The 24936-nt window shown below is 36.4% G+C and overlaps 1 protein-coding gene across 4 annotated transcripts in view; it reads left to right on the top strand.

The window, feature by feature from the left end:
* The window catches only part of TBCK (TBC1 domain containing kinase), a 113261-nt gene that overhangs the window by 48618 nt on the left and 39707 nt on the right, over positions 1 to 24936 (top strand). For 3 of the 4 annotated variants that reach the window (XM_035894718.1, XM_035894711.1, XM_035894731.1), the window contains exons 18-22: positions 503 to 553; positions 2124 to 2207; positions 6264 to 6349; positions 14308 to 14344; positions 15740 to 15901. In XM_035894718.1, coding sequence (XP_035750611.1) covers positions 503 to 553; positions 2124 to 2207; positions 6264 to 6349; positions 14308 to 14344; positions 15740 to 15901 — 420 coding nt within the window. The remainder of the gene's footprint in view (positions 1 to 502; positions 554 to 2123; positions 2208 to 6263; positions 6350 to 14307; positions 14345 to 15739; positions 15902 to 24936) is intronic. The other variant, XM_035894727.1, reaches the window with a different exon arrangement.

Here is a 24936-nt window from a genome sequence, read left to right as displayed (position 1 = left end):
CTATGACTGACTTAAAAATACCTCCCCTTCTTCTCCACAATGTAGGCTTTTTTTGAGTGCTTTCCCTTCTGTTTCTTTTGAAGAATGAATCTGTGGGTTATTGCAAAATTAGATCCAAATAATTTATATTTAATTCATAATGCAAAATTGTGCCACTCTTTCTGATATAATTACTCTCCTTAAGTTTCAGTCACTTGCTTACTGTTCAGTTCCAAGGTAAAGCTGCAGAAGTTACTGAGTGAGTTCTTGGGATGGTAAATCGCATTTCATGGAAGCCTTGGCAGGATAATCAATTCAGCGTTATAGTTCAACAATTTGAAATCCTCTCTGTTTTCATGCATTGATTTCACAGCAGTTGTCACCATTACAGGTGAAACCAGACATTGCAGAATTATAATCAGTGTCAAGTATGCAGATTTTTGTGACAAATTAATAAATTTATCTTGTGCATTACAATGAATGAGCTCTTTATGCCATTTCTTCATGGCTCTTCTCTCTTTAGGTCTTGATTCTCTTTGTGCGCCATTTCTGTACTTGAATTTTAACAATGAAGGTGAGTACCTTTTTCTTCTGGGGGTGAAGGGGAAGTACAGTCTGTCATCTGTTGTAGACATTTTGATGTGTGTGCACCTGCTTATAGATGGAAACTTTCTGTAGCTACAAAGGAATTTTAAAGCTCTTATTGACACAGGTCAGAAGAAATGGTTAGTTTTTGAAAAGCATATGTGGTGTACTGCTCTTCAAGCAGGGGTTCAAAACCTCTATTTATTGCGAAGTACAATAATGAATATATAATAAAAAGCACAAATAACCTTGATTATAGGAAAGCAAGAAATGCTTCTCTATACTTGTCTTTTTCAGTGAAGCTATAGTACAGCCTTGTTTAATGTGAATGCAGTATTTGTTAACCTAACCATTAACATGTCAGACTAGCTTTATTCAGAAAAGCTGATGATGGTTTTAAATGCCTAAAAGCTTATTAGACCAACTTTGGATATGTGGCCTTTACCTTCTTAGAATGTGATTTGTTCAGAATAGGTCTAGTCCAATCTTCTATTCTTTTGCACCTGGCTTTCTTTATATAAGCTCTGTGTGTGGGAAAACTAGTTTCTTAGGACAATGACTCCTATTATGCCTACTGTGCATACTAATTTAAATATTTCAACAGATTTTTCTTGGTCTTGGACATGTTCCTATACAGTTTGATTGTAACAAAATATAATAGTAGCAATTATGTAAAATTTTGTGTTCTGGATTATGAACTTAATTGTATACATTCAGCTCAGATGTTTAAAAAGTGCTTTCGGTGCTAGAAAAGTTGTAACATGGAATTCATTTATAACATGATCCTATGTCATATTTGCAATAAATCCGATGTTTTGCTTAGAAACGTCTAAAATTACATTTGTTATCTTTAGACAATTTACAACAAACCCATATTTCTTTTTCGTATCTGTGGTCTAGCACCATGGCTAAGAATTGTGGTACAATAGATTGTCTCTTAGCCAAGTTCCCAGGAATTAGTAAGGAGATAAACACTTAAGTATTTACCCTCTAATCTCTATTTGGTATGTATGTGAGGAGCTGTTGAGAAATAGAAGATGTTTTTGTTGATCTTTTTGACAGTATTTTTAATTATATTCCACTCTGTGGTTTTTTTCCTGAATTCTATTGTCTTTAGTCTCTGAGCTGAAGTAAGAGATGTGATGCAAGACTGATGGGGCATAAACTGGGTGTAAGTTCTGTAGGGCAAACCCAGAAGACTGCAACAATGCAGTTGTCTGAAACTGTCTTCTAACGTTTTGCTCATCCAGGGTCCTTCACTTTTTGGTACAAACATCACTATGGCTTTCCAAACATCATCTTTGTCACTGAGAAGTATGGAAATAAGCTGGGAGCAGAACAGGTCCAGCCAGCTTTTTATCCTCAGTGACAGGAGGAGACTTTTTTAGGAGCTTTTACAATTATTTAATAAGAATGTGCCCTTTTTATGTGTTTTACAATGATTTTTGTATATAGATTGATTTCAGTATTTATGTTTATTATTGGCTTAATAATGAACTTTTTTAGGTGTATTTATGTTTCTGCCTCTGTAGTTGCTTCTATTTTTCTAATTCTTTCAGCTCTGGCATATGCCTGCATGTCTGCTTTTATCCCCAAGTATTTGTATAACTTCTTTCTGAAGGATAATTCTCATGTTATTCAAGGTAAGTCAGTCCCCCTTTTTTTTTTTTTTTTTTTTTTTTTTTAGTTCTAAGAGAAATAGAATTATTTCTAGGTAAATACACTTTTTCAAGTGAATGTAAAAATGGAACATAATTACAATCACACTGTAGAAATACCCACCTATTTCTTTCAAAAGCTTTATTTTAGATAAGTAAGAACAACAGCTGTGCAAGAAAAATAGGAACAAAATAAGTGGATAAAGATGCAGGCAGAAAAAAAACCCCAACTGCGCACAAAAAAAAACCACCCCAAAATGTTCTGTGTAATAGCCAGGGTCAGTTCATCATGCAAAGTAGTAAAATAAGGAAGTAGTCTTTCCAGTGTTAGATTATACAGACCTACCCTTCAGATAGTCAAAATCACACTGTTACAGGAGCTATTTTGAGAATGAGAGAAAATTAAGAGGAACAGTACAAAATAGGGACTCGTCAGAAAATAGAAGTTACGGTATTCAGAGAGTTAGGGATTTGAGGGGAATTTCATACTGAACAGAAGATAATGTCATTCAATACAGGACAGGAGTTGGAGACTCTTGAGGAATAAAGTTCCATAGTTCAGTCTTCAACAACTATATAGGTAACTCAGAGACATTAAAATAGCTAGGAGGTAAATGTCTGTTCTACTTGAAAATTAATTCTGAATTTCAGGGAAACATGAAGAAGGATTTGTCTAGACCTAGAAAGCCACATTGGCACAGTCTGTTATCTGGAAAGATAATTCGTCTTGCAGTCAGTTTTTAAAAAACTAAAAGAAGCTTTTTGAAAAGCCATCAGTAGTTTGAAAAAGTAGGTGGTAATGAATGTTTTTAATTGCAAGCCATTAGGAGTGTTTATTGAATACTTGGTTTCAGCATGGCTTGCTGTCCTTGCATTTCTTTTTAAGAATTCTTTTGTACGTAACTTGTGAAACTCCTCAACTAAGAAATGGTGTCTTGTCATTTTTTGTCTTCAAAAAAAAAAAAAAAAGAAATTAAGAACTGATCAACAAAAGAATAATTAGACATAAAAGCAGTTACATATTGGATAATAGGGAGAGAGCTAATGTAAGGAGAGAACACAGTGGTTAGGACAGTTTAAATATGAAAAAATGGGTAAGAGGTGTTATGAATGAATACGTAAAATAATAGTTTGGAAAAACTATTCAAGAGAACTTGCTTGCATCCTTTTGTCTGTAAAGAAAGCGTGCTTGCTGGAAAAGAAAGGGTGGAAAAGGTCTAAAGATGAAAAGAGTAAGTATATTGCATCAGATGCTCCTGTGGAGACAACCACTTTAGACTTCAAGATTAATAGCTTGGTAAAGACTTTTCTCAAGAGGGGTATATTGTTCCATAAAATAATACTCTGCTCTCTAGTGTTCCCTGATGTTATTCCTAAGGGGCTTTACAAAAATATGTATCAGCCAAAATTAGAAATGTAGGTCAGTAGGATTCTGTGAACCAAAACGTTGGAGATATTCCTGAGTTCCTGTGCAACATCTGGCATCATCAAGGACTCAGGGAGACTGAACCTTTTAGGATTCTTTCAGTGTTCTGATTTAATCTTTTCTAGGGTTGTATGTCAAGCATGAATGTGTAAATACAGTTTTAAAGGAAAATTCTGTGTAATTTCCCTGTTTATTGGGTTGGAAGAAAGTGTTAAGAACGTGTCGTTTACCTACTGCAATTTTAGTTTCTTAGCTTCTTTGTATCTTCCATGTAGGGATGGATGGGAGGAATCTTTCAAACTGCAGAGTTCAATGTACCTCATTTCTGAGCTTGTACTATACAATGAAGACAGGTGCTTTTTCCAAGCTTATCAGATGTAATTCCTTACATGAAGTAAGAGCAAGAGCAGTTAAAAGGGTTTGGGTATGGAATGTCCAATTATGTAAAACAAAAAGTTGTGTAATTAAATTCCAACCAGCAGCAATTGGCTGGACCTAAGCGATACGTTTTTGTGAAGACTTGTGTGTTTTCAATAGACCTGTAATTAACCATGTAATTATATTTCATGAGACTAGCTAGTCAAACAAAGATGGTATTTATCAACCTGTAGTATATCTGTGGAGAACCATCATGGGCATGAATCTTCCTTTTTAAAATAAATGCACTTCAGGGAAGTGAATTGTGAAATTGTTTTTATCAGCATACAGCTGAATGTGTGGGAAGGGGTAGGATTACTGGTTTGCTACATTTGACTTGTGATTAGTGGCTGTTTCATGAAGTAAAACTCATGTAAGATGCGCCTTAGAGATGCACGTTTTAAAAATTATTCCATGTAGTGTGGTATGAATTTAAGGCATGGATTCATTTGTCTCCCTTACTTGTATGAGCGTGAATAAGAATAACTTAGGCTTGAAACTGAGAAAACGTGAGATATGTGAGTAGCTCCAAAGCAGTCTGGCCTCGGTGACACAAAACTCAGCGTGGGTCTGTTTTTACCCACTTAACTCCCCGGCTGAGTGCTGCCAGGGCATCTGTGGCATAATGGAGATGCAGCATCAGAGGGGAGAGGCTGGTACTCCTAAGATGCCAGAAACCTCCTAAGAGGTGTAGTGTGCTGTGGCTTTGTCTTTGCAGCTTGAAGCAAAATTTGGGAAATTCTGAAGTAGGCTCAAGAGGCCTTAATTTTTAGTGCAACTTACCTTGGAGAATTAGGCATCCTTTCAAGTATAATTTGCAGTAGGACTGTGGCTGGTTTCCCTTGTGTTCTTACAGTGAGAGCATTGTTTATCAGTCCTCCTGAGGCAGAATCAGCTTTTAAAATTCTAGTCCAAATAGAATTATTTTACAGAGTGATCATTCTTAAATTGCTGGCTTAACCTGACAGGAACTAACCTGAGTGCAGTTAATCGAGATTTAAGTAAGATAGGAGTCTATAAACAACTGAATGTTTAGACCCACTTCTATTCTTAAATAAAGGTGTCCATACATGGTATTATCCCAGCAGAGCTATTTTGGTGCTTCTTACCAGTGGAACTAGAATTTAATTTTGCCACTTCAGAGATGAACACAAACTGAGTAATAAGGAGTTATTTGCTCTCCCCAAGCAAGAAAGTTGTAGGCATCTAGTCCTTACAATAGGCTTTAAAGGAAGCAATGGCAATGCTGGATAGCTAAGTTGTGGAGCTGTGTGGACCCAGTGTTCAGGGGCTTATATTTGGGGACAGCAGTCTGTGGAGCATTGAGATGCCAGCGCGTTCTGGTCTGGGAGCAGGGTTCGCATTCTCTGTCCCTCTTCCTCCCCTAAACTAGCTATCTGGGCCCTAATTCCTCTCTTCTTGGGAGCATGGAGGAAAGGGGATTGCCATCTGTTATGAAATTGCAATGTTATTGCCTCTTCATCTTCCTTCTAACAAAGCATATGACAGTGTGGACAAAATTGGGAGAGGGGCAGAACAGAGGAAGAAATCTGTCAGTGTCTGTGTTCTGCTGTCTGTTTCTCTTCCAATTAAAAGCAAGTGTTACTTGGACAACTTAATGAAATTGCACCCATCAGCCTAATGTGCCATGCTGAAGATGTTATAAATTTTATCTTTTACATAACTATTTTTCCTTATCTCTTCAAAAAAAAATACCATTTAAGATACTACTGATTATGGAAGTGGTAACCTTAAAGCCCCATTGCCTTAAAACCTCAACTTCCAGATTACAAAATTTAACTTTGTAGAAAAGAAACCACACAGAATATAATTTAAAGAGTATCCACCTTGTGTGTCACTAACACAGATTGGGTCTTAAGAATCCTTGTCTTGTTCTAATTTGCTTCACTATCTTGTGGCTCGTATTGAAAAGTCTTTTAACTTTGCATGTGGAACATACATCACAACCGAAGTATGAGGCATTGTTGAAAATCCAAATTGAGAAGTACTAAGCAAGAGAAATTAAACCCTTCTTCCTCTGTATTGAATACAGTGGTCAAGAAGGACAGTACTGGTATTCACTTGCTGTTTTATTGTAGGCTTAAAAAAAGTGTTCTTTTCTACAGCTCTGTTGTGAGCTAGCAGCATGTGGTGGCTTGTATTTTTGATGATGATCCTGAATTTGCTTGTCATTTCAGAATACCTGACAGTGTTTTCCCAGATGATTGCATTCCATGACCCGGAGCTGAGTAACCACCTTAACGAAATTGGTTTTATTCCAGATGTAAGTGCTAAAGATTCTTATAAGTATAGTTGAAAGGAGGTGAGAAATGGAAAACGAGGGCAGCTAGGATGAGATGCCTTTCCAGAGAGTTTCAGTTTGACATAAGTGAAACTTGCATATTAATGGCCCTTTCTCAGTGTGCTGATAAGATGGTAAAGTTTTGATTGTTTTACATAACTCAGTCCTTTGTGTTCTGTTGGCATGATAAATACCATAAAAATACTACTAGCCAGTTATTATAGCTTACAGATTTATCTTAAAAGGTGTATATAATTTTATTTTTTAAGTGTGGATTAATATACAAATGTGGCCATAAATAACTAATAGCAAAATTTCTGCAAACTAACTAAATGCCATTGGTTAACAAAAAAGACACATTAATTTGCAAGTAATACAAAAAATATGTGCAATTGATGGTTAATTTGTATATATGTCAGACCTTGGAAAATGCTTAGCAGTTATTTATTGGTCTCTATCAGAAACATTGGACAAGTGCATAACTTGTGTCTAAGTTTTATGGTTTCATTGGAAGAAGTCTGAAAGATGAGGAAAATGAGAACTGAGAACGCAGCCAAAATGTAGTAGAGAGGGAGGGGTGTATTAGAAAAAGCAAAACAAGGCCTTCTTTAGACTGTCTCTTTTAGCTATCACTGTAAATAATGAAGCTTTCCTCCTTTGTTTAGACAGGCATGTGTAGTCCAGAAAACCCAGATAATACTCTCTAAAAATTTTTTTCTGCCTATTTAGCATTATCAAAGTTTATGGCTGATGTTTCTGCAAAGTAGATTTAGGCAAGGATAGAGACAGCATTTTTAATTGATACAGTCTGTATAATAATATATTTGAAATTTAGAAATTTGGTATTCACAAGTTTGTTGTAAGAACAGATGATGACTGAAAGGTCAAAATGGAAGAAGGAAACTCAAGTCAGGAGATGTTGGTGTAGAAATATCCATTTCATAAATAAGAAATGTATATGTATTTCTTCTATAAGCAGTGTAAAGCTTATTTTATCAGAAAAGCCTTATGCTTATTAGGAAATTCTTTAACTTGAAGCAGCAAGGCTGAGCCTCTGAGCATCATATGTTATACACAATGCCTGGGTGAATTTCTGTGTCTCAGGACTGGCAGATACTCATTATCACTGTTTACAAAGATTGTAATGGAAAAGCAAATATATGCTTTCATTTGTAGTGGTGTTTTTAATATAATAATGTTGTTTATTAATTATACAAATTTGAAAGATACCATGGCACTAAAATGAGCAAAGAGAAAGCCAGTGTGTTGCATTACAGACAGAGATGTTTGCGAAGGCTGCATGTATTGCTGATTACCCACATCTGAAGAGGGTGGGTGAGAGGAAGATGAAGGGAAGGTGGGGAGAAGGGAGAGCATTCATCTGTAGAGAGCCTAAATATCTGAGAGGGTAAAGGGCATGTGTAACAGCAACTTTTTAAGTTCCCGAGCAATAATCTGTTTTGCAGCATCATTACGTAAATGCACTCTATGTTTATTTGTTAAAGGCTGTGGATGACCAAAGCAATTCCTCTGTGTATTTTGTCCAGGATACTAGCTCTCACTGAAGAGGTAGAGATGGTAATTTCCCTGACCATCTTACAGGTCCCTATTTCTGCTACTAACCTACATGAGAACTCTGTAGCAACCCATCTTGGGTGTTAGCTTATCTTTCAGCAGCTCCTTGTGTCTGCTTAAACAGTTAAAATTCTCCACTGAAAACTTTCAAGGTGCAAGTCAGATGGAATAGTTTAAAATTGCCTGTTTGGTTATAGTTTTGGTTTTGTGTTGCACTAGGCATTGGAAGCACATAGCCAAATGTGAGCCTTGCCTCTAAGTATTACAGTCTAGAGATGAATAGGTAATGCAGTAAATAATTACAAAACAGAGATACATTAAAAAAAAAAAAAATTGAACTGAATACCAATGCTACTTCTAAAATTAACACTAACCTCTGAAGAGAGGTTGTCCTTCCTAAATTGTCTTTTTTATATAAATAAAAGTTGTTCTGCCTTTTAGATTAGAAAGAGATGTGATTTTTATACCTGTAACAAGACAGCACAGGATCTATCAAGGTGAAGGATGTGCACTGTAGTAATGAGATCTGAACCAGAGTTTCGTGCTTGAGTACTAATCCTATCAAAGTAAACCCTGATTAATCTTTCATCATTGAAACGCAGGCTCTGCTGCAGGAAAGATTGTGTTTCCTGGCACCCTTCCCATTTGCTTTGGGTCACGTAGCTCTCAGAATATTGAACACTGCTGAAGCTTGAATAGTTGTGAATGTTGGTAGCTGATGTGGTGCCTGGATTAAGTACACAGCTGTGGCTATGTGATTTACATGTAAATAGAGGGATATATATGGTGAATCTTACAGTTCTTTGCTCACTCTCCCAAATTTTATAATCTCCCCCACCCTACCCTATATAATGCTTTATAACATGTTCTGTATTATACTGAATTAATTCTGACATCAACAGCAGTTCTGACATCAACAGCAGACCATTCTGAACTGAAGAAAAACAAGGAAGTGTGCTACATGGCTAAAATGGTAACTATAGCCATAAATTCGTCTAAAGAGCTTTCAGCTACAAATTATGGAAGCTAGACAGAGTTGTTAGCTGGCAATTAACAGAGGTGACAAAGTCTGGCTGCAGTTACTTAGTATCATTGTGCTGGAGCTGCTGTCATAGGTAGATACTTTAGCTGGTTTTGGCGATATGCAGGAGGTGTCGGTAATAAGGCTTCATCTAACTGAGAATTAAAAATCCTGTGGTTGAAGTACTTTATCTCTGTTCTGTTACACAATTACGTAGTGGTGAATCTGGGGAAAGGCTTCTTGCTGGTATTTTTATCTTGTGAGGAAAGTGATCATTCTTCAAATTCTGTTTGTAGGTGCATATAGATGAGTCATCTATGACAATCTAATACTAAAAATTGGACTGAGTCTGCATTGTCTTTGCATCCCCAGTAATCAAAACATTTTTGCACCTTTCTGTAGCATTTAAGTATATGATTAATTGTCTAGGCACCATACAGGCTTGAAGTTAATTAAGTATGTGCATATGTATTTTGAAGACAGAACATGAAGGTGCAAGATCAGGGTTTTATAGAGTAGACTATTTCAGTTGGAAGGGACCTACAACGATCACCTAGTCCAACTGCCTGACCAATTCAGAGCTGATCAAAAGTTAAAGCATGTTAAGGGCATTGTCCAAATGCCTCTTAAACACTGACAGGCTCGGGGCATCGACTACCTCTCTAGGAAGCCTGTTCCAATGTCTGACCACCCTCTTGGTAAAGAAATGGTTCCTAATGTCCAGTCTGAACTTCTTCTGGCGCAGCTTTGAACCATTCCCATGCATCCTAGCACTGGATATCAGGGAGAAGAGCTCGGCAGCACCTCCCCCTCCACTTCTCAGGAAGCTGTAGAGAGCAAAAAAAATTTTTTCTTAACAAATTGCAGTTGGGAGGCAGCCTTGTTAGAACAACTCAGCAAAATAAAATTCCGGTTTATTGTTGGACAACATTATTTCACATAGACATCAAACAGGCCAAAAAAAAGAAAAAAAAGAAAAATAAACAGCAACTTCATAGACTGGAAAAAAAAAAAACAAACCCTTTTTGTCTTTGTCCTTGCCACCTCATACAAACCATGATCTATGGTACAGCTAAAGTACATATACAAAAAAAGTTACTGGAATGCTCAGAATAAGATTGTAAATATTTTTTTTATTATATTTGGGGGTTTTTTGTTGGTTATTTTTTTTTACAAGCATTTATTTGTGTCCTTTGAAATAATGGTTTGGGCCTGGTCACACCACAAGTAAAGTCAGAGATGGGTAACAGAGATACACACTTCAAAGTCCCTCTCTTGGTCAATCCGAGATGTCTTGAAAATGGCAGAGCTCCTAAGAATATGTACAAAAATATAAAATGTTAATAAAAAATACAAACAAATTCTCCTTCAAAGTACTTTTAAGAAAGCAAGCAGGGCCTTGAAGTTTTGGGACTTGGGTGGGGGGAGGTGTCTCTCCCCCTGCTCACGGGCAAATCGTTTGTTGAGTGGTGGGAGGCCAGGGTTCACTGCTTGGTGAGGATGACCACAGCAGAGGGGGGACAGGGCAAAGGGTGAAGAGGATTCCTTTTACCTGAGGATCACTGTTTCATTCTTTGACCACCTTTCTGTGTAGCTATGTCAAATGGTCTTTTAGTTTAGCAAGCTTGGAAAGAACGATTGGATTACTTAACAGATCTTCAATATCTAGGTTTGTAACTGGACAATTCAATAAGAAAAGAAATATACGATACCTTTTCTGAATCCTTTCTGTTGTCATTTAAGCTAGCGCCTGCCTAAAGTGTGTAGAAAGCAGGTGAGCATGGCACACGAACTGTCTTACAACTGTCTGTTATAGGGGTTTTAGCATGTTCTCCTGAAGCAGATGAGCTGCTCACTGTTGGAAGTAGAATACTTGCCCGTGTTGCGATTGATTGTGGTAGTTCCTGTATTCCTGTTGGTGTGACTTCAGCTTTGAGAAGGAAAGGCTCCAACATAAAAAAAAAAGTCTTGAACACTGAAAATAACATGAAATACATGCTATAGCATAGGTGGGGTTGTTATCCATCTGTAAATTATTTTTAGAATGGTGAAGACATGACAGTTTACCAGTTTAAAATAACACACTGCATTGAATGACAGGTGGTCAAGTGAGGATTCTTCTATAAAAGATTGCAAGAATGATTACTCCTATTGTGTTTGTTATCTTTAATGCTGAGGTATTTAACCTTGATCTCAGCTCTGTAATTCTGTGAGGTGTGGGAGGGCAAACTTTTTTTAGAGTTTTTTTTAATTTTCTTAGAAGTTTTTGGTAAACTTAAGTGTTATATACATGCATAACAAACAAGAACTTGTGAAGAATGTTGGCGTTTTTGATGTTTTGAGAACTCAGACCTTCAATTTTAAATAATTCAATTTCATTATCCTATAACCAGGTGCGTAGATGTTCATAAGGTGTACCTGGATCATACAGGACAGCCACTTTATTCTTACAGACTTCACAGAGCAAGTGCCTTTTAATACTCCTTACCATCCCCACCAACAAGTTTTATCACTCATTTTCACCTTGCTATTCCTTCTAAAATATCTTTAGAATCAAAATCCCCCAAGTGTAAAAATCTTTAAAACTATCGTCTTTACAACTTGAAATCTCAGTCTTCTATAGACAAAAGTGTGTAAAGCTCTCATCTTCTGGAGGAACAGTCAAATAACGAAAGAATCCAGACAGTAACAACAGGCAGTAACAGAATCCTCACAGCAAAGGCTTTCATTGAGATTTGAGCCAATATCTCCAAGAGCTTTGAATATGTAATGGGAAATGCACTTTTCTCATAAGATGCTCATCTAATTATGGGCAAGTAAACATCTTCACCCCGTTGAAAAACAATGAACTGCATGTCCAAGCACAGGTACTGCGCAGAATTTTTGTAGCAGAGCACTCTTGGAGAGGAAGCTTCAGCTAGGGATAATGTAAAGATAGAGAATGAAACCAAGTCTAAGGACAAGAGATTTCAATTGTAAATGAATGTTATGTTACGTTTTGGGGTTCGGTGAAAAAGGGTTTAAAAACTTCTTTAACAAGCAGCTTATTGGTACGGAGGTATGGCACAGTGCTGTTCGGCCAGTGATTGCTGGAGGGCAGTATTTACTAACAGTAAGTTAGAAGTGCAGTCCTTTAACTACAGGAGTTTGCTAGACTATTTATTTGAGGACTTCAAGTCAGTGCAGTTCTTTTTGTCTGTTTTTCAATTTGACTTGCATGGTGAAATAATACCACCAGTGTTGTTGCTTTTCCTTGCTTGCTTATTAATAGTAATCATAACCTCTTCAGGTTTACCGAGACCTTCTTGTCTTAGAACATTGTATTTATGAAAATCAGAGGGAAAAATTCCTTTGATAAAAACTTGCCTGTTGCCTTTCTACTTAAATAGTTCAGCCTACTTTTCATGTCACTGTTGATAGGTTTGGTGAGAATGGTTTAGAGCAAAGCAGTGCTTTGCCTCATGGTTACCTTTTAATAAAATCTATATGATGTTTCAGATTTTATGTATTTTCTTGTATATTTCTATGCAGATGCATGCAAGATAGAGGTGCTTGTGAAATTAGGAGAAAGTGTGGATGTGCTTTGGTAAAACATTTTAATGAAATATATGAAAAGGAGGAAATAGTTCCTTTTAAATACCAAGGAAGTAATGTAGTTCAAAATGACGTCCACATAATATGTACCTCCAAGCAAAGAGGAGCCTCAGGCTATTCGGAATGCTTGTTTTCCTGCTGCATGGAAAGTGAGATACGGCATAAAAGCAAGCAAGTAAACAGGTATTAGCTGATCACTACCACAGTAGGGGGTATTTCAGGGAATGGGGTACATTGTTATTCAGTAGAGAGCCATCTATTGAAGGCATGACAAAGATATACTCGGGGAAATAGCATGAATGTATTATAATTATTATTTACTTTTGTATAATTTTTATATTATAATATATAATGGTGATAGAAATGGATTTGATTGGGGTTTTGAAGCCTTTAAATCAATTGGTGAGTTGGAGGCCAAGCTTTATAAAAGCCTCCTGAATATTGAAAGTGGTAAACAGTCTGGTCGTCACAGCTTTTTTAATTTTAGGGACAGTATTGTTCAGATACTATCAGATGCTCAGATGAAGATGTAGGAATAAAATTTAGAGAGCTGTCAGCAAATGTGTGCATCTTTTAATCAGTGCCATAACCCAGTTAAGAGTTTATGGAATAAGTAGTAATTTATTAACATAATATCGATTATGCTTTCTGCTTCTCATTTGCTTGCTTCCAGGGAAAGCTTAATAGGAGGACTAATTTGCACTTTTTATGAGCTAAAAAGTAATATATTAAGCTTTATGTCTAACTGTAAATCTTCAGAAGTGGAAAACAGAGCACATGATCTATGCAACTGAGTAAAATTTAACAATGTCCATCTTGCTCTTGCATTCCTAATTTGTGGGGACTTTCTGTGCAGTTTGATGTTTCATGAAAAGAGATTCTGTTGCTGTCAACATGCTAAATACTTCAGTGAAAATTGAGGAACTCTTAAGGTGTCATAAATATTTAGCTCCTCTAATGTGTACTGCATTTTCTCTGTTTGATGACATGAGTATGAAAGTGTGCAGAAACTAAAGGTTTTCTCTGGCCACTGCAGCAGCACCAGTTCTTAGTCTCATGGTAGTTACGTGCTGAAGCAGCCTCAGGCTCTTCAGATGGTGTCCGCCTTTAAAGGTCACAGTAGAAAACCATAAATGCTTAAGGTTTAGTAAGGGACACTGTGTTTTTGAGAATGAAAACGTACTTACTGCCTTTCACTGACAAGTATACATTTTAATAAATACCAACATAGGAGAAAAGGGTACATATGGTTAATTTTTCTGTTGGAAATTGTGATTTGCATTTTTAATTATGTATATAGAACAAGGGGTTTTTCCATAGTCAAAAAAAAACATTGAATCAAGTTGTTTTATGCTTGTTCAGGCATCCTTCGCTAATTTTCGCTTAGTGGTGTATATATCTAAGGTGAGAACTGTGAGAGTTTAGAAGAGCTGGGTTTTGAGTTCTTTAAGACTTTGGGGTTATTTTTTGCAGACATAAGCCTACTGAGGGTGGTGGTTGTTTTTGTTGTTGTTTTTCTATACAGTATCACAAACTAGTAATTTGAAAGAGACAAGATTGGGGACCTGAGGGAGGAAAAAACTTCTCTGAGGTGCTAAAAGTTGTGTGATAGTGCTTCTGCTGCTTCAGTTACTTCCCATTTTAAATACATTCATGCCAAGCTGGGCAGTTTTTAATGTGGTAGGCAATTGTCACAATTTTAGCTCTTAATAAAACATCTTTTTGTTCTCTCACCCCCCCCCTTTTGCAGCTTTATGCTATTCCTTGGTTTCTTACGATGTTTACACGTGAGTATACATCCTTTTTCTCTGATTGAATGTTCTCATATTTCTTAAACATAAATTTTCTCACTTCTGCAGCTAAAGCCTTCCTCATTGGTGTGATGTGTCTATCATTTAATAGGTTGCTTGTAATTTGCAAGGATGTGTGTTGTGATTTGAGTCTCAACAGTGCCTGTCACATGCTTTCTGCCCTGATTTGACAATAATTAGCATTTTCTTATTTTTCTAAAAAAGTTATTATATTAAATTTGAACTGGTTTATTTTATGCATGCAGTATTTAGGGAGTGCACAAAGGAAGCTGTTATCTACTGGAAAACAATACAATAATAGTTAAAAAACCAAAACCAAACCTCATCACCTTCCCCTGCCCTCACCCAGATAATGTAAGAGAGAGAACGACTTTGGTTTTGAGGGCCATCAAAACAAGCTTTTTTATTGTACTTTGTCACATTGTTATTCTGCTAGCACTAGTTTACTATGATAATTGTGCATGGATGTTAGGAAAAAGAAGAGCTTTATAATTTGGTGAGCTTTTAACGAAAGAGGACAACGTTAATAACACAAGTCTAGAAAGCACTTCAAAATCTTCTTTCTTGAAAGGTATGATTTTTTTTTTCATTTCATGTCAACATTGGCAGACTTTGAATTTAAAAAAAAAAGTGGCAGGGTGAAAAGAGCTGATGGATTATTTCTCTGATGAAATATCAAAGTTTTTAATGTGAGATTCTTGATTGCAATTTCTAAAGATCTTGACTGTAAAGCACTGGTTCTTCCAGTTGTCCATTCTTCTAAAACTTTCAGGAGAATTGCCACCTTTGTAACACCGAGGAGATGGTTTCCTAGGCAATGAATTGCAATAAAATGTTTGAACTATTTAGCTGAAGGATAGCTTATTTTAGGAGACTCACCTTCAGCTTTATATATAAAATGTTGCTATTTTTAACAGGCCTTTCTGCTTGTCTTTCCTTCGTTCCATCAATTTTTGGTCTATTCTGCTGATTTTCTTATATAATTTTAAGTAGTTTAGCTTATTGATTAATGAGTTAATGTCTTCATACTAGTGGAAAAACTGATATGCATGTCCTAATGCATAGACGCACCATACCAAAAGAAAAATAAATTGCCTAATTTTGTGTGTGGTTGAAATCTGAAAGCCTGCACATTTCTAAGTATTTAATAATGAAAGAAGACACTGATGATTTCCAGAATAATCAAATTGCATATGAAGGCAAACCTGTTTCTAAACAGGTTGAGTCCTTTTTGCTCCCTAATAAGAAAGAAATAACCCTAAGACAGGAGAGGGAAAAAAGTATAAAGGCAAATCCTTAAGCGTGTGTGTATATGTTTTTACCAACGTATATGCTTACAGCTTTTTTTTATTGTGCTTGTTCATCATGCAGATGTTTTTCCGTTGCACAAAATTTTTCACCTGTGGGATACGTTACTGCTTGGAAATTCCTCCTTCCCATTCTGTATTGGAGTTGCAATACTTCAACAACTGAGGGATCGTCTTCTGGCTAATGGATTCAATGAATGCATTCTCCTTTTTTCAGACTTGCCAGGTACAGAAAAAAAAATATTTCTTCCTTCTTTCTCTGTCTTCTCCAGTGTGTTGCTCAAGAAAGTATGTGCTTGCATGTGAATATATACTACAAATCTTACATGTGTTTTGAAATCATGGTAGATTTAGGCAAACTCATTGTCAAAGTCTTAACTACAGCTTGATGAACTTAGTAGAAGTCTTTTTGCTGTCATCAGCAAGAATTGAGGGAGCTTGTTGTTATTTCCAGGTGAAGATTGGAGTACTTTCTTTTGGAATTTAAATGATTTTAAATAATTCATAAGCGACTGTTTGTAGACATGCCGTGTATAGAAACAATCCAGTTGGTAGGGATTTCTCGGTGAAAAAAAAGTTTAGTGCTGTTCTGAACAGTGCTTTTCCACTTTGATGCTGGGACTAGCCTGTTTTCCTTTCAAAAATAATTACATTTTTTCTATGGACGCAGTTAATGTAAAAGGATTAGGGAAAGCAGTATAGAAGCCATTGGAATTGCTCTGTGTTAAATCAGTTTCCATTTGAAATGTGAAACTTTCAAAAGAACCCTCAAAATCAGATCAGAGGCTGCGTGATCATCGTGCAGAAGTTCTGTAGTTTTGTTCAGTGCGAGGTGGTTGACCTATCCATACAAGCAAGTGTTGCATCATTATCATTTAAAAAAAAAAAACCAAACAAAAAACAAAAACCCAAACCAAACAGCAGTTAATCGTGAAGTTTTGGTCTTATTTCTGAGCAGGTTTCTAGTGAGACAGTAGAACACATTTGAACTGAGTAAGCTGTGTTAACCGAAAGATGTTTCCATTTGTGATGTACTATTATTTACATAACACATGAATTGGAAGGCTACTGCACCCAGAACATACTTATGTTCTTGTATTAATTCCCTCTCTCCAATCTAGGATCTTACTAACATAATATAAGTCTTGGTGACACTGTTTTAATTGTGTGGCCTTTTTCAAGATAACTAACTTTTGGCTAATTCCTGGGCTAATTGTAGATTTAGTGGGCTCTGTTTAAACACCATGTGTGCAATTCAATAATTCATAATTCATTTAAACAGAAGTAATTCTTTTTCAGAACAACTGGGTGAGAGAATCAAGATTGAAAGAGCGTTTAGTTTAAAAGTGTGGCAGTCTCCACAACTGCAGAGTTCACAGAGGTTAGCAGTAGTCTAGGATATGGCAGCAAGCAGGCTGAGGCTAAGTTCACGGTAGCATAAATCAGTCTTCCAGAAGTTCAGTGAGTTCTCATAGATGAAGCTCTGTGATTTCTCTAAATATTATTGTAACAAATTCTGTCTCTCACTGTATACCCTTGAACATGTATCCAGATTCCAAAATTTTGCTTTTCTGCTACCTTTCAGTATAGTATATACTGTGCAATTGCTACTGTATTTTTCAACTTATAAGTTGATCAGGCCATTCCTTATGGTATGGGTTTTTTTAATTTTCAGTCTATATGCTTAGTCATTTCAAATGCCCTTATTAAATTTAACTTGGATATCTTCAGATGGTCTGAAAGGTGAGTGCTAAACTAAAAGATTGTCTCTCCGTCCCTTCCTTCCTCCCACATCTATTAGCTGTATGTCTTAGTTAAATATAGATTCATTAATATTTAACTTATTTTCTTGCCTAAGGTCATTTCTCCTTATTTTTTTTCCCTTGAGTGGTTCCAAATTATATATTCCAATTTATCTTGAACCAGCTGATTTACTGACAGATGAAGTACTTTATGCTGTGGTCATGTGTAAGAACACATTAATTCTCATAATGCATGTCGATTTATGTAATAAAATTAAATCATTAAAACCTGTAATGTTATAATGCACATGCTTTCTGCTGGTTATCGTTTATGACAACTTTGCTGATACTCTGGCAGAATGGTAGAATGATATTTCTGAAAAGAAACACCAATTTCTCAAAAGATTTATTATTTCTGTTAATGTTGGTGATGTCTGCAGTATTTTGGATGTCAACAGCGAAATAACTGAATATTGCGAGATCAATCTAAAGCATATCATAAACTGACTACCATGGGAAAAAAAGAAGGATGGAGGGCAATCCTAGTGTGACCTAAAAGTTAAACGTTATTGGTCTAGCTGAGACTTCTGTAATCAGTAACTTCTTTGGACATAGAATTATCATAGCTTTGTGCCTTTTCTTTCTGACCTGAGTCCTGCTTCTGGTTAAGAAGCATTGATTCCTAATGCTTTTTGTCACCTGTGTTTTCCAAACAGAATTTCTGTTATTTTGGTTAAAATAAATTGTGGCCATGCCTGAGAATTTTCTGAAAGTAATTTATAAACAACCTTCACCTGAAACTGGGTCACCCTGAGGAAGAGATTATGTTGTTCAAAACATCTGCAATAATTTCGATCTAAAATCAATTGTTGCTCAACAGTCTGAAACTCCTGTGATTTTTAAGCTTTCTGTGCACTTGAATGGCTTATCTCAGGCTGCCAGTGAAAGCGACTTGCTTTCCAGGCTGATAAAGTGATTTTACTGCAATCTTGCAACTTTCTGGAACACTTTTTTAAGACTCCTTGGGTTTACAGTAGCTATTTCTAAAAATGTATATTTCAAGTTTTAAAAAAAACCAACCCAAACCCAAAACACTGGTTTATTTCCAGTTCACTGCATATAACAGAGTTTCAATTATTGCTTTAAAAAGTTAATGATGTGAGGAAAAAGAAGGGGCACAGTGCCATATTGATTACTTGATTCTGAAAACCCTTTCCAATGCTTGTCTCAAAGCTTTGGCTGTATTTTAATCTATAATTCCAATACATTTGGGCAATACTTGCTGGTTTGGGGAGCTGTATTGGCAATTTTAATTTGATTTTATAGTTTTAACAATATTCTAGCATATTAGGAAATCTATTTGAAGTATTTGACAAAATAATTGTTAATTAAGAATACTTGAAAATCCCCTTGCTGTAGGTTCATTCCCCGTGGGGCTGTGTAATGGGGACATATAAACAACTGCTAAAACTTAAATAGAATTAGATTGTTTAGGAAATTACTATCCCAAGGTGGGTGGGTTTTTTATTCTCTTTCATTTGTTCTTTCAGATTTTTTTCCTTGTGTTTAAGGAGCTTCATTAAGTATAAACTTTATTCAAATAATATAAATACCAGAGAAGATTTAGGAGGTATTATTTGAAGCAGACAAACAAAACCAACCCTGAAATTACTGCTAATTCTTTATGTGTAGTTTTGAGATTCGGTAGATTTCGTCTTATTCGGGTGATGCATAGAGAGCAAACACAGAATGCCTTACCTTTATTTTTCCTTTATCTAAGTCTGGCACGTAGCAGGAGAATGTGGCTGGAAAGTGAGGATGGTATGGGTGGCACTACTACGATGTGATTCCTGAGGTACCAACAACAGAGGCAGGACACTGCTTTCAGACCAGTACTGGCTTTGTACTAAGCCAGTTTGGATATGTCTGCACCTTATGTATCAGCAAATTTACAACCCAGAAGGCTCTTTCATGTGTTGAGGACCAACTGTATGAGTAACTTTGCTTTAAACCTTGCAGTTTTGCGTATAGCTTAATCTTTAACATATTGCTGTAAGTTTGTGTGATAATGTACATTATGCAACTCAAAAATCATGATTATTGTAGCTTGACTTGATTACTAAGTTAATTAACCACTGTACAAGCAGTACAAAGTCACCAGTATCTTTTGTTAGGAAACAGACCCAGGAAGGAAGCATCCAGATATGTTACAGCTCTTTTCAAACAGTTGACAGATCCCGTAGACCAATTCACTCCCACCTGGAATGGGTGCAGTATAGGGCCTGGCAAACAGATCTTCCTGTAGAGATCCATGCCAATATCATCACTGACATACAGAGATTAATTATGGTCTTGACAACTACCAAAAGATGGAGACAGATGCTGTTAGAGAATAGGTAAACACCAATCCTAGACATGAGATAAAGAATACTTTAAATAAGCCTTGTCAGTTAGTTCACAGAATAACCTCATCTTCTGTAATTTTGGAGTGAGAGAAGAGTTCATTCTTTTAATGCTGTGCACCTTAGGAAGGTGTCTCTTTGCTGACTCCAGGTTAGTCAATGCTTCCAAAGGAAGAACCTTGGCCTCAGATAGGAAGTCCAGAGAGACTGGCTGTGGAAAACAATCCATTGCAATGAGGAGCTATAGTAGAACTGTTAACATGGAAAATGTAGAGGATTCTACTTTGTGAGAGACAGACATGTAGCTTTAAGATTCAACATGCAGTAAAAGAGCTAGCTATCACCACACCACAAAAATGATTCTCCAAGGAACAGAGTTTCTGTAATATGGGAAAACCAATTATACCTTTTGCCATTATAGTGACATGCCAAAATGCTGAATCCCATGATGGTGAAAGTCATATAAATGCTTAGAAGAATTACATCCAGCTCAGAAATGGACTGAAGATTAAAAAATCATGGAAATTCTACACTAAGTTTGTATGGTGCAGTTTTGAATTATGTGTTTCTGCTGACAGCAGCAGAATTAGATGCCCATTGGAGGACTCTACTTCAGATACGTATCCGACCCTACGTAGCTACTATTTGACTTTCCGTTGTTTTTTTTTTCCTGAAATTCCTTTGTCTGCGCACATCTGTGATTCATACACTTTCATCGTGCCAGAATTTCTGGTGGTTCAGAATTTAGTTAATTAAGATTTGCTAGGAGGAAGAAATGGTAGTTGGCCACCAAGCACATGCCAAGTTTGTGGGTGTTTGGTGCTTGTTTCCATTTGTTTCACCACTTCTGGAATAAAAATGTAAACTCTGAGATCAAAACACCAACTTTGTAGAGACAGAAGGAGGTACAGTGGGGTCTTCCATGTGCTAATGAGCAATAGAAAAGCAAAGGTAATACACTGTTTTGATTAGGGTTTGACTTTTTATCATACAGTTTTGAAATGCCCTGTTGCTTAGATTAAGGCTCTGAGGAATAGATGTCAAAATAGCTCTTTTAAAAGCAAACTTCCTTCATAACTTCATCTATGAAATTTTGACACATGCCTTTGTTGTAGCTTGCCCAAGTTCAAAACTGTTGTCCCCCCTGGGAGATAACACTGCAAGGTGATTTATCATGGAGTTGGTGAAGCTGGACTGCCTTTTCAAATTAAAGTATATCTGAAGAAACCCAGCAATTTGCTGTCTGTCACATGATGCATGTGATAATGGTGGTATAAGGATAACGTTAAAAAAAAAATGGGTTGGAAATATCAAAAGACATCAGAAGTTTCTAGTTTTCTTTTCTTGAAAGATGTAGGTCTGACTGATATTTATGGAAACATCTTTTTCTGAACATATTCCTCATCTCTGGTGTGTTAGATGGCTTTTTTAGATGCAAGTTGGAGGCGTATTTTATAATGCAATCCTTGAAGATTATGGTTGCTAAATAATGGCTTTATGAAGCAGAAACTATGTGTAACTGCTTGGGTTTTGCTGCTTTTTTTTTCTTTTTTTTTAATGGCTTACAGCCAACTATGGATTGGGAGCTGGCTTTGGTACAGAAGCAGAGCAATCTGTTAGGACACACCTGCTCACGAAGGCTGTTTGGTAGTGTCAAACTTGTAAGATTGATGTCATTTTACCTGAAGCTGTGAATTCTTTAATTATTCACGTTTTTCACTTGTAGTGACATGAACAAAATGCAGTTCTAGCTCTAGATTCTACCTTCTTGACACTAAAGAGAAATGCTGTGGTGGATGACATGCTAAGGAAAAAAATACCCAAATCCGTTATTTTATTCATATTAATATTCTTGCTAGTCTGTAGTTGTCACTGGCAGAAGAAAATCAAATATATGTCCTTTAGCAAAGGACTGCCTGTCTCAAGAGATGGTATTTCATAAAAAGGATGAAAAATTAGTTCTTCAGCAGAACTTTCCTAGTGCATGTCTTAAAATCAGTCTGAGGCGCAGCTTATGCCTCCTGTTTCTTGATAGAACCTGTATGTACTCTTCATAGCAAAAGGAGACCTCAGAGAATAGAATAATCCACCTGTTAGTCATGTAGGATTTTGTACCCTGGAATAAAATCAAAGTACATGAAGGTAGACCGTCAAACATACTACCATTTTGAGGCATGGAAAGAAAATTCAGACCACTCTTACCTGAGTTTTGCTTCCAGATGTGGCAAAGTATTATTTTTCCTCTTTACAAAGGTGTCTCGGGAAAATATTTCCCTCTTTTTTTTGGTTTCATTAAGATTATGAGCATAACTGGTTCGAGATTAGACTAGTGCTTAGAAAGCAAGAGTGTGCACTAGAATTTTTTCCTTTTACAATTATGGAAAATGTTGCTGACAGAGCAAGGTGCCTAAAAGGGTATCTGTCTATATATTTGGTATGCTGAATGTGTGTGTTTGCCTGTACAGGTATGAATGGTCATCCCAATGATCTTTAGTTCTCTAATTGTTAATTGAGGAGGATTTTAAAATTAGCTGCACAAATACTGCAGTGATAAAATTCCTTGATTAAAATGTACATTAACAGCACATCTCTGACTGTAGATATATTCGGGGTGTGTATATATCCAGTGTTGTTAATAGAGATGCACGTAACTACTTAAAAACAGAATTGGAATGGCAGTGTAGGCTAAGAGCTAGAAAAATCTTTCTGCCAAAATAAAGACTGAGACACAAGGTCTGTTTAGGTGAGTTCTCAGTGGTCTCATACTTTGGGATAGCTGTCAGTTCCCTTTGGTCTGCTTTCCCATATTCAACGAACTTAAACTCTTGCCTTTATAAATCTGCGTGAGGCACCTGATTCTGTCTATCCAAACTTCTTTGTTCTTAATATACTACGAGGTGGAGTTTAGTAGAAATCAACAGAAAGACCAAAACTAAATATGGAGAACTAGAGCAGGGTTTGTACCTAAAGCCAAGACTTTGTTGATAGTGTAAGCTCAGAGTAAATTTCAGGACTGGATTTTTAGCACTGAAGGGCAAAACTTGTTCAGGAAGGACAGGTATCCCAACTGGGAAAAGCTCACGTTGTACGTGAAGAATGTTGTCTGTAGTCTCAAAATGGTGATAAATAGGCTAAGTACTTATAAGGGGTGTGTCAGGTGAAACCTCTGTCACTGCAAAAATTTAAGAAGTCTAGACAAGCATCTATAGGGGATAGGCTAGTCACATATCATTTGGCCTCAGAGCAAGGCAAGGAGCTAGACGATCTCTTGCTGGTTCTTCAATACCCTTAAGCTTTAAAAAAAAAATTGTTTTTCTTTTTCTTTTTTTTTTTTTTTTTTGCTCACCAACATAGCATAGTTCTAAGAAAACATATTCAGCAGTCGTGTAAGCTGATAGAGTATAAACCAGAAATTTGGCTTCTGGGAATGTAATCCTGAAATGGCACAAAATTAAAAATGTCTTAAAGATGGTCTTTTTTTGCTTTTTTGTTCTAAAAATATGATACTTAGGAATGTACTTCTTAAATACTTCCATGTGTAAATTCAAGTAGAGGGTGTTAGAAAGCTTTTTCACAGAATAGGGGAACCTTTTTCTTTGACTTCTGATCAGGTGATTATGCAGTAAACTTTGCATCATTTAGACATGTATATTGACAAAAATTGGCCTGTTGTTAGATACTTAAAGCTACTAGTTTTGCGCAGTGAAACACTAACATAGACTTGACTAATGGTAAACATGGAAAGTTTTGCGTCTCTATTAGTTATATACTATAGTGCCAAATGACAAGAGCATTTTTTTAGAAATGAAAACAGTTTTAAGCATGGGTACATAAGCAAGATGGTTATTATCCTTCCTGTTTACAGCTGCTGTATTTGTGGGAAATTAATAACATTTCAATCTTGAATGTTTCTTGCTGTGTGGTAGTTTGTGGGTGTTATGTGGTTCAGGATATTCTTTAGGCAGATCTAGAGATCTTGCCTGTATTAATCTTTACCCAAAGTTTTCCCATTATTGGTCTAGGAACCAATGGGTCAGATCAGAGGCTCTGATCATTTTCTCATGACAACAGGTACTCCTTTTCCAGGTTACTTGAATTGTCTTATTTCAAAACCAGAAATTCTAAGTTAGTTCATATTATTTCTTTAAAAATATGCTGAAGGCTAACAAGAGGAAAGCTATGCTAGTACAAAGGACTTCTACTTATATCTCTTTAGAGATTGATGAGTTTTATAAGCATTTGGTCTGGTCAGAGTTTCTGATTGTAGAGTTTTTTACAACTGTATACCTGTTATGTCTGGGAAACAGCTCAAGTGGCTCGTATCTACCACCCAGCTAGAAACTTGGATGGCATGATTTTTACTTATGCATACTGAGCTTCAGTATTTGCATATTACTTCTGTGAAACACGGATTTAGTATAAAGGAGGCAAATTTCACTAGTATTTGAGATTCTAAAACTGACTCAACAGACATTTAGCAAAGACTTGAACAAACCATACCACACAGAAAAGCCAAACCAATGTTTTTGCTTCAAAAGTTAGATGTTGTTGGATGTTGTGTTGGTGGCACAAGTTCTTCATCTCCATGTATTTCTAAGAAGTTTCTTCTCTAAGCTGATCCACGCAGTTTTGTAAACCTGTCCTTTCATGCATCTTCTGTAGATGGTTATCATCTAGCCATGAAATAATGTTCATTCTTCTGCTGACCTGCTTTATTTCCCCATATTCTTGTGTATCTCTCAGGTTTTGCATAGTCACCTCCATCTGGCTATTTCCATTATACAATGTGAATTTGTGTCCTTCTGTTGGCCAGTATCCTAATCCTGATGTTAGGACCAGACCAGATGTCTTTAACATTTTGCTAGTTTGCAGAAATGTCTGCTGTTAAACCGCCATGGCACACCTCATAAAACTGTTTAAAACATACTTTCCCGTCGGAGCTTAGCCAATGTTACAGTCTTTATGTGATCTATTTCGGTCTTCTTTCTCAGTAAGACACAGCATGTGGCATTTGGTAGTTCACTTACAGTAAACCTTGACTCTTCGTACAGTCGTTCATCATTCTGTGCCTTCCCTGCTCATCTTTATTGGTGCAGGACAACATTGTATTTCCATAC

This window comes from Egretta garzetta, unplaced genomic scaffold, assembly GCF_000687185.1.
Source record: "Egretta garzetta isolate BGI_Z169 unplaced genomic scaffold, ASM68718v1 scaffold620, whole genome shotgun sequence".
In the NCBI taxonomy this organism is placed as follows: Eukaryota; Metazoa; Chordata; class Aves; order Pelecaniformes; family Ardeidae; genus Egretta; species Egretta garzetta.
Note: the sequence above shows the minus strand (reverse complement) of the source record. Positions and strands in the feature narration are given on the sequence as shown.